Source organism: Vipera berus (genome assembly GCF_964194415.1).
Source record: "Vipera berus genome assembly, chromosome: 6".
Classification (NCBI taxonomy): domain Eukaryota; kingdom Metazoa; phylum Chordata; class Lepidosauria; order Squamata; family Viperidae; genus Vipera; species Vipera berus.
In genome coordinates this window covers 32,398,478-32,409,004 of record NC_138208.1, presented here as the reverse complement: position 1 = coordinate 32,409,004, position 10,527 = coordinate 32,398,478, and the positions used below count along the sequence as shown (strand labels likewise).

At 49.1% G+C, this 10,527-nt stretch overlaps 1 protein-coding gene across 1 annotated transcript; it reads left to right on the top strand.

Moving 5' to 3' along the window:
• Positions 1-6,213: 6,213 nt before the first annotated feature.
• Positions 6,214-7,650, top strand: LOC308669742 (general transcription factor II-I repeat domain-containing protein 2-like; the record flags this gene model as incomplete). Its single annotated transcript, XM_081330617.1, has 1 exon — positions 6,214-7,650. One exon carries the CDS (start codon positions 6,214-6,216, stop codon positions 7,648-7,650), a length of 1,437 nt encoding a protein of 478 aa, XP_081186743.1.
• Between the last annotated feature and the right edge of the window lie 2,877 nt (positions 7,651-10,527).

The window sequence follows — 10,527 nt, the reverse complement described above, 5'->3', positions numbered from 1 at the left end:
TCAATTACGTGCCAGGTGGAAAGAAGATCAGAAAATTGGTTTCTCAATGACTGATCAAAATTTGATAAAGCAAATTAGAAATCAGGGTCCAGCTCATATTAAACGGATATATCTTGCATTGATAGAAATTGACTCAGAAACAGAACTTGTTAAAGATTGTATGATAAAATGGGCTCAGAATATTCAAGAAGTTATTACAATGGACACGTGGGAAAAGATCTGGGTGAGGAACGTAAAATTCACGCAAGTCCAAAACCTAAGAGAGAACTTTTATAAAATGTTTTATAGATGGCATTTAGATCCTAAAAAGCTTGCAAGTATGTATCCGAACTATCAGCCAAAATGTTGGAGATGTGGTGGCGAAGATGCAACGTATTTTCATATATGGTGGACCTGCAAAAAGGTTAAGGCTTTTTGGATAAAAATCTGGTGGAATATACAGAAGATCTTCAAGCAAAGGATAAAGTTTTGTCTGCAATTGTTTTTGCTGGGCATAATTACAGATGCTACTGTTGTGGACACTAAGTTGATGTTGAACTTAATTACAGCAGCAAGACTCTTAATAGGTCAATATTGGAAAAAGGAGGAACTGCCAACTATAGGAGAATGGGACTCTAAAGGTTTCTGACCTGGCGGAGATGGCAAAGATTTCGGCTTACTTGAAAGATCATTCACAAGAACGTTATATTATGGAGTGGAAAAAGTGGATTGATTATATCCAGAACAAATATGGGACTAAAAAGTTTCATTTAGCATTTGAATAAGTTTTTCTTTCTTTTTTCTTTTCTTGTCTTTTTTATATATAATATTAATATTGCTTGTAGTCATTTTATATGAGCTAGAGGGCGATAGAATTAATAGTTTATTGTTGTTAGCATATGGATGTTTATGATTGTTCTTTGTTTTTATACCTTGTACTTAGCTCTGGGAAGTCGGGGGGGGAGGGGGGAATGGGGGGGAGGGATAGGGAGGGTTAGGTAGGGGTGGGGGGAGGGGGGGATTGTTAAGGATAAAATGTACCGTAAAACTTTTCAATAAAAAAAAAACACCGAAATATCCGGAAAATGACAACAACGTCTGGACCGGCTGGCGGGGAGGAGAACTGAAATGCCCCGGCCACTCCGACATTGAGATCCACAGCCCAGTGATGGAATGCAGGCAGTTTGAGCCGCAGACCGTTGGGCGACACAGCTCATCTCTCCATCATTCGCGCTCCGTGAGGCCAGCTAGACCAAATGGAAGAACTACGGGGATTTTAATTTTTTTCCCTACTTGCCCTAATAAATCCAGAGTCACAGGATTTGGCAAGCTGAATGTGGACCTGTTTAGTCCATTTAATCTATCTAAACTAGCACTGTCCTGCCAACTATACCTGGGAGCTCTGGTTTTATGGCTCCTTTATCATGATGGGGCATGCTGGACTCGAAGCTGTTGGTGCTCAGCCAGCTGATTTTGGTTACACTTATCACCCAACCCTCTCCTGATACGGAAAGCAATATGTGCAGCCGGAAGACCTTTCCATTTTATTATTCAACTGACTGCTCTGCCTTTGACCAATAGCTGCTCAATCCCTCTGTCTGCCATTCCCCCAAAGGACTCAGAAAGACCCGGGTATAAAGTCACTGTGAGAGAGTGGCTTAAACTTTTCATAGGCTACCCCCCTAGAGGTGAGAGATCTATGGGGGTATGCCTTACCCTGGGCGTATATTCCAAGCCGCTTACCGGATCAGGCCTATAACCGTCATGAGAGGACAGTGGCTGACCTGCTCCGGAGATTTAACCAGCTTGAGTGGCAGTGGAGCTGGTTTGACGGTCTGGATATCTGCCCACTTTCTGACTTTAAATCCTCCTGATCAAACATGGAATCGCCTATTGCTTGACCTTATGAACAATTATGGCTCGCCTTTGCTATACTAACACAGCCTTATTCGCTCTCAGGGGTACCCCCTCTTCCTGGGTGCGACCCGCCTCTTTCTCTACTTCTCTTGATGATGGACCCAATTATTGGGACCCCGAGAGATGGTTGGGCAGGGACAGGGACCTCCGATACAAATCCAATAAGAGATCCCTGGTTTATTTTTTAGCTAATTTTTTTGTGGGGTTAGGGAGAGGGGAGGGATTACAGATTCGGTTGGATACTGGGGGGTGTCCACCAACCGCTATTCAGGCCAGGCCTGAGATTGATCACGCTGAGATGGAGCTTGGACTAGCTACCCCCGGGGCCCCGAAGCGGGGTGTGGGATTACCTATTCCCACGACGGTAGGGAATGGCAGTAGGTGTACGAACAGAGGGCCTCATCAACATCCGGGAGTGCATCCCCGCTATCTTCAAGCAGTGATGCGCTCCGACCCTCTGGTTTCGGCCCGTGGTTCCGGGAGCGAAGATAAACAACCACCTGAGCTCAGGCTTCTATATCTTAACGCCAGATCCGTAGCCAATAAAGCTCCTCTCATCCGAGATTTGGTTGAGGGAGAATATGCGGATCTGGCTTGCATTACGGAGACCTGGTTAGGACCAGAGGGTGGTGTCCCTTTGGTGGATCTTTGCCCACCAGGTTTCCGGGTGCTACACAGGCCTCGGGCTCAGGGAAGAGGCGGGGGAGTGGCGGTAGCGGTGAGGGAGAACCTATATCCGCGGGAGGCCACTGTTGTCCAAATAGCCGGGTGTGAGTCTCTCCTCCTAAGATGTGGCCCTAAGGCTCAGTTGGGCTTGCTGCTAGTGTACCTTTCACCTAGTTGCGTAGCGGCAGCCCTGGCCGAGCTTCTTGTCATCTTCTCGGGACTGGTGGTTGAGTTCCCCCAAATTATGATCTTGGGCGACTTCAACCTACCATCCCTGGGGGGATCATCTGAGTTGGCTCGGGAGTTCATGGCTTCCATGACGGCCATGGACCTGACGCAGGTAATCCAGGGCCCGACTCATGTAAGAGGTCACACGCTCGATTTGATTTTCCTATCTGGACAGTGGTTAGATGATCTGGGTGGGGGTTCCCCAATTGTTACACCCCTGTCATGGACAGATCATCATCTCCTGCGGCTGACCTTCCGCTTTGCCACTCCCCGTCATGGGGTTACTGAACCAACGAAATGGTACCGCCCCAGATGGCTAATGGACCCTGGGCGGTTCCAAACAGCGCTTGGGCCCCCACCTGCCTCCTTTGCTCATAGCTCGGCCGATGCCATGGTGGAAGCCTGGGAAAAGGCAGCCACAGAAGCACTCGACCGGGTTGTACCCATGCGGCCCCTGACCCGGTGCAGATCCCAGTGGGCTCCATGGTTTTCTACGGAGCTCCGGGAGATGAAACATCGGAGACGGGGCCTAGAGAGCTGTTGGAGATCCAGCCGATCCAAATCCGACCGATCGCGACTAAGGTCCTTTACGAGGTCTTATCTCGCGGCGTTGAGGAGGGCAATGTCTAATTACTTTGCTACCCTTATCGCATCCGCAGATAATCGCCCGACCGCCCTGTTTAGGGTGACCCGCTCCCTCCTTAATCAAGAGGTGAAGGAGGATCCCTTACAGCAGGCATGTCCAAAGTCTGGCCCGCGGGCCATTTATGGCCTGCGGGGCGGATTAATACGGCCCTCGGACAGCCCTACCGAGAACAGGGTGGAGGACACCGAGAGCACAAACTTGATGCAGTTGTAGCAGCGAGTCCTCCCAGGCCGGCCCCGCGCCTGCGCCGCTCGTCTTCCAGGTTTCCCGCCCAAACCTGGAAGACGAGCAGCGCAGGCGCGGGGCCAGCCTGGGAGGACTCGCTGCTACAACTGCATCCAGTTCGTGCTCTCGGCGTCCTCCACCCTGTTCTCGGTAGGTAGGCCACTTCTCCGGACGCGCTAGCCGGCCGGCAAGCAGAGTGGAGCGGGCGCCCCGGGCGAGCTCCGCTCGGCAACAGCGCTGCCCGGCCGGCCGCTCCCTCGGCGCTCTTCACTCACCGGTCCGCGGCCGCCTTGCCCTGAGCGCACGCTCGCTCGCCACCGGCAAGCAGCGTGGAGTGGGCGCCCCGGGCGAGCTCCGCTCGGCAACAGCGCTGCCTGGCCGGCCGCTCCCTCGGCGCTCTTCACTCACCGGTCCGCGGCCGCCTTGCCCTGAGCGCGCGCTCGCTCGCCGCCGGCAAGCAGAGTGGAGCAGGCGCCCCGGGCGAGCTCCGCTCGGCAACAGCGCTGCCCGGCCGGCCGCTCCCTCAGCGCTCTTCACTCACCAGTCCGCGGCCGCCTTGCCCTGAGCGCGCGCTCGCTCGCCGCCGGCAAGCAGCGTGGAGCGGGCGCCCCGGGAGTAGTTAGGAAGGAGTGGGTTCTGAAGGGGAAAAAATAGTGAATCTTTTGGGCCTGTTTACCAACTGGCTCTGTGATTAGATAATGAGAATTTTCACTGTTTTAAGTGAAACTCCTTTTTAAGGAGGAGGATGAGGCAGGTTTGCCTGGGAAAGCAGAAGTTCAGAAAACATATCTGTTTACAGAAGCTAGATGTTAGCGGAGGAAGCCCAGCCTGGAAAAGATAAAAATTGAGTCTACTCTGTTTTAGAGACATGGTCTTTTGAAGTGATAATTTTCTCTTCCAGGTTCTCATTTCCAGAGTTGGGGGAAAATGCAGTTAAAACACTTCACTTCAGTTGCATTTTAATTTATTTGCATTGAATATAATTTGGGTTGGTGTGAAAGCAAATGTTGGGACTGAAGCCTGAGGAAGTAAAATAGACGGCACTCCTGGGAATTTTTCAGAAGCAAAAGGGAAGAACTGGAGAAAGTTAAAGATTGCCCATATTTTAATAGAAATGCCTTTGTGACTTGTTGATGGCATTAACATCAAAACAAGCCACAAAATAGTGCCTCTTACACTAATATACCCTACCAAAATGGCAGTGAAACATTAAGCCAACATGTCTTAAAATGACAGTCTGTCAACTGATTTAACTTGATGTAGCAAATTAGACTTTCCTATCTTGATTAAATAATTTTACCAGTTTACCAGTCCGCGGCCGCCTTGCCCTGAGGGAGGGTGGTGAGAGGGTTAGGGAAAAAGGGCCTGCCACACGAGGGAGGGTGGTGAGAGGGTTAGGGAAAAAGGGCCTGCCACACGAGGGAGGGTGGTGAGAGGGTTAGGGAAAAAGGGCCTGCCACACGAGGGAGGGCAGTGAGAGGGTTAGCCTCTGCTTCCCGCACCTTTTCCTGGCTGGCCGAACCGCCACGCTCCTCCCCCCGCCCCGGGCTTGGCGCGGCATCTGTGCCGGTGCAGCGAGGCTGCCGGTACGCGCCTGGCCTGGCCGAGCGGGAGAAGGGCCTGGCGGGCGGAGTCTCCGAGCTGGTGCCAGGAAGACCCCAACGGCCTTCCCGCCCCCGGAGACGCCCCAGTGGCCAGGGAAAAAGGGCCTGCCGCGCCCTCGGATTCTCTCTGCGCTGCGAGCACCGCTCGGTTGCCAGGCGGGCTCCGAGTGGCAATTTTCTTGTCTGCTGCACGGAAAGGGCTCGGCTTGAATTCTTCCCGGATGTTTCTGGTTGGTCCCCTCTCAAGTGCTAACCAGGAATGCAGGTGAAGCCCTTGGTATGTGGCAGCCGAGAAAATTGCCTTTCAGAGCCCCTTTGTGCAATGGTTCTTTTGTCAGCCAGAAACAATTGGTTGTGACCATCTACCTGGGCACCCTCTACTCTTCAGCAGCCTCAAGGCCAGGCAAGGGGTGGGCGTGCGGCGCTGGTTCTCTCCTCGGCAGGGGGGAAGGTGAGGCAGTGGCGGGGCAGAATTTGTGAAGTGGTGGAAGTGTGTGAGCTGTTACCAGAGTCTGACCTTGTCAAAGCAAATAACACAGTTTCCATCTTCCAAGGTCAAACAGAAAATGGCGACTATAAATAAGAAAAGGAAAGTTGACAGTGAGGGCCGCCGTTTCCAGGAAAGGTGGAAAGTGGAATTTTTTTTCACTGAAATACGGAATCGCTGTTTGTCTGATATGTCAAGAGACTGTGGCCGTTTATAAAGAATTTAATATCAAAAGACACTACCAGACAAAACATAGCACATATGACAAACTAACAGGGCGTGACCGCAGTGAAAAGTTGAAGCAACTTGAAGCAGTTTTAATGTCACAACAGCGATTTCTCACAAGAGCCCGTGAGTCAAATGAAAATGCCACAAAGGCAAGCTATGACGTGGCAATGTTAATTGCTAAAAATTGCAAGTCTTTTGCTGAGGGTGATTTTATTAAAGAGTGCGTTTTGAAAATGGTTGAAAATATCTGTCCCGAGAAGAAGCAAGAGTTTGCCAACATTTGCCTGGCTCGTAACACTATAGCACGGAGAATTGAAGATATTTCATCAGATATTAAGAGACAGTTGACGTCCAAAGGACAGGATTTTGACTTCTTTTCAATAGCCTGTGATGAAAGCACAGACCTATCTGACACAGCTCAGTTGCTGATTTTTTTGAGATGGGTGGACGATGAAATAAATGTGACTGAAGAGCTACTTGACCTCCAGAGCCTTACGGACCAAACTAGAGGAAAAGATTTATTTGTTGCTGTTAGTTCCGCAATAGATGACATGAAACTGCCCTGGAACAAAATTACTGGGATTATTACTGATGGGGCACCTGCTATGGCTGGTGAACGAAGTGGCTTATCAACCCTAATCTGTAACAAGGTGATTGAAGAAGGAGGCAAAGCTATTAAACTCCATTGTATCATTCATCAACAAGTTCTCTGTGCTAAATATCTCAAATATGATCATGTTATGAAACCGGTTGTAAAGACTATTAATTTTATTCGCGCTAAAGCTCTGTACCACCGCCAGTTTAAACAGTTTCTACTGGACATCCAGGCTGAATATGAAGATGTTTTATATCACAACGATGTAAGATGGCTCAGTCGAGGGTCTGCGCTGCAGCGTTTCTACTCTCTCAGAAAGGAAATAAAAGAATTCTTGGAAACAAAGGGACAATCGATGCAAGAACTATCTGATCCTATTTGGCTGGCTGATTTGGGGTTTCTAGTTGACATAACAAAGCATCTGAATGTACTAAACACAAGTCTTCAGGGAAAAGATGCAGTGGTGAACCAGCTTTATTCACACATCAAGGCCTTTGGAACAAAGCTGCAACTTTTCCAAAGGCATTTGTCACAAACACAGCCCAATACCATACATTTCCCAGCATTGCAGGAAATAATGAACAGTTTTTCACAGGACAATATCAGTGTGCAAATGAGCAGGTATGCAGCAGACATCGCATCTCTGGCTGGAGAGTTTAAACGGCGCTTTCAAGATTTTGCAGCTATTGAAAAGGAGACCAGCCTTTTCTCCTCTCCATTCGCTGTTGACCCCGATGATGCTCCAGATCAGCTGCAGCTTGAGCTCATTGACCTGCATTGTGACAGTGAGTTACGCAGTCGTCACCAACAGCTCTCTCTTGTGAACTTTTACCGCCAACTGGATAAGGGCAGGTTTCAGGAGATTCGGACATTTGCAAAGAAAATGCTGAGCTTGTTTGGCTCAACATATTTGTGTGAGAAGACATTCTCTGCTATGAACTTTAATAAGAACCGTGTGAGGACAAGACTAAGTGACTCTCATCTGCGTGACATTTTGCGCATCAAAACCACTGCCTTTGTACCAGACCGAGCCTTTTTGCTGCAGTACAGATCTCAGTTTCAGCCTTCACATTAGTGCAGGTAAGTTTTTTTTAAAATTTATTTAAAATACATTGTGAAAACTCAGCTGACAGTTGATCTTAATGTTATAAAATGAAAAGTATGCCATTTGCAATTAACTTGGCATAAAATAATTCATTTGCATTTAATTGCAATTGTTCAAAGAATGTTCGGAAAAATGTTCGGCCCTCCAGCATGTTCACTTCATCCAATCTGGCCCTCTTTGAAAAAAGTTTGGACACCCCTGCCTTACAGGGTCGTGCCGAGGAATTTAGCCAACATCTGCTGGACAAAATCGCTCGGATCCGGACCGGTCTGGATTCCGACTGGGCAGAATCTGACGATGAGAACATGGACAGTCTTGTTGATGTTATCTGGGAAGAGTTCGATCCTGTGACTCTGGATGAGGTAGACAAGATCATGAGGAAGCTGAGCTCCACTACGTCCTTATTGGACCCGTGCCCCTCCTGGCTGGTTTATGCGGCTCGGGATGGGACACGAGGCTGGATCCATGCAGTGATAACTGCTTCATTGAAAGAGGGCAGTTTCCCCACAGCCTTGAAAGAAGCGGTGGTGAGACCCCTCCTCAAAAAGCCTTCCCTGGACCCAGCTGTTTTAAACAACTTTCGCCCGGTCTCCAACCTTCGCTTTCTTGCGAAGGTTGTTGAGAGCATAGTGGCACATCAGCTTCCTCTGTTCCTTGAAGATACTGATTATCTAGACCCGTACCAATCGGGTTTCAGGCCCGGACACAGCATGGAGACGGCATTGGTCCCTCTGATGATCTCTGGCGAGCTCGGGACAGGGGTTGTTCCTCTGTCCTGGTCCTATTAGACCTCTCAGCGGCTTTTGATACCATTGACCATGGTATCTTACTGCGGCGTCTCAGGAGATTGGGAGTGGGAGGCACTGTTCTTCAGTGGTTCTCCTCCTACCTTCTGGAACGTTCACAGTCGGTGTTAGCGGGTGGGCAGAGATCGACCCCAAGACCTCTCATTTATGGAGTTCCTCAGGGGTCGGTCCTCTCACCTCTCCTGTTTAACATCTATATGAAGCCGCTGGGTGAGATCATCCGTGGTTTTGGAGTGGGATATCATCAGTATGCTGATGATACCCAGCTTTTCATCTCGACCCCAAACCACCCCAGTGATGCCCTCGACGTGATGTCCCGTTGCCTGGAAGCGGTCCGGGTCTGGATGGGGAGGAACAGGCTTCAACTCAACCCGGACAAGACTGAATCGCTGTACATACCGGCATGTCAGGAAATTCAGATTATTCCATCTCTTAATATTGGGGTGAGTTATTACCCCCCGTAGATAAGGCTCGCAATTTGGGTGTCCTCTTAGATTCACAGCTCTCCTTAGAAGATCATATAGGAGCTGTGACTAGAGGGGCCTTCGCCCAGGTTCGTCTGGTGCGCCAGTTGCGACCCTATCTGGACCTGGATGCCTTGCGTACAGTCACCCATGCACTTGTGACCTCTCGTCTAGACTACTGCAATGCTCTTTACATGGGGCTGCCCTTGAGAACCACTCAGAAGCTTCAGCTGGTACAGAATGCAGCTGCACGATTTCTTTTGGGGGTCTCCCGATACTCCCATATTACACCTCTGCTCCGTGAGCTGCACTGGCTTCCAGTTGCCTTCCGGGTGAAATTCAAGGTGCTGGTGATGACATACAAAGCCCTACATGGCATGGGTCCAGATTACCTATGGGAGCACCTACTGCCGGCGTCAACTTCCCTCCGTCCTGTACGTTCCCACAGATAGGGCCTCCTCAGGGTACCACCGGTCAGAGAATGTCGGCTGGTGACCCCCAGGGGGAGAGCATTCTCGGTGGGTGCACCAATCCTTTGGAACCGCTTACCGGCTGAACTCCGGATGGCCCCCGACCTTCGCTCCTTCCGGCGTGATCTAAAAACTTATCTATTCGAACAAGTCGGCCTGGCCTGATGGGTTTGGGTTTTAACATTATTTTAACTAACCTACAACATTGGGCAGAATCATTTAACTTTAAATCTTGTAACCTGTATTCTTATTTTTATTGCCCTGTACACCGCCCTGAGTCCTTCAGGAGAAGGGCGGTATATAAATCAATCAAATAAATAAATAAATAAATAAATAAATAAATAAATAAATAAATAAATAAATAAATAAATAAATGTAGAACCTTACTATTTTCACCATTGAATTTCATTTTATTAGATAATGTCCAATGTTCAAGTCTGTCAAGATCCTTCTGTATCTTAAGGCTATCTTCTGGAGAGTTGGCTATTCCTGCCAGCTTAGTGTCGTCTGCAAATTTGATGAGTTCTCCATCTCTCCCCTCATCCAAATCATTAATGAAGATGTTGAAGAGCAATGAGCCCAGAACAGAGCCCTGGGGCACCCCACTACAAACTTCCCTCCATGTAGATGCAGTTCCATTGAGGACCACATGCTGAATACGGCCAGTCAGCCAGGTACTAATTTGGTGGTGAGTAACCAAATAACTAAGAAAAAATAAAATAAGAAATAAGACTGCTGCATTGAACAAATATTTTTTTCATTGTGTTGTTGTTGTTAGTTGCGAAGTCGTGTCCGACCCATCGCGACCCTATGGACAATGTTCCTCCAGGCCTTCCTGTCCTCTACCATCTTCTGGAGTCCATTTAAGCTCACGCCTACTGCTTCAGTGACTCCATCCAGCCTCCTCATTCTCTGTCGTCCCCTTCTTCTCTTGCCCTCAATCTTTCCCAGCATTAGGCTCTTCTCCAGTGAGTCCTTCCTTCTCATTAGGTGGCCAAAGTATTTGAGTTTTAGCTTCAGGATCTGGCCTTCTAAAGAGCAGTCAGGGTTGATCTCCTCTAGGACTGACCGGTTTGATCGCCTTGCAGTCCAAGGGACTCGCAGGAG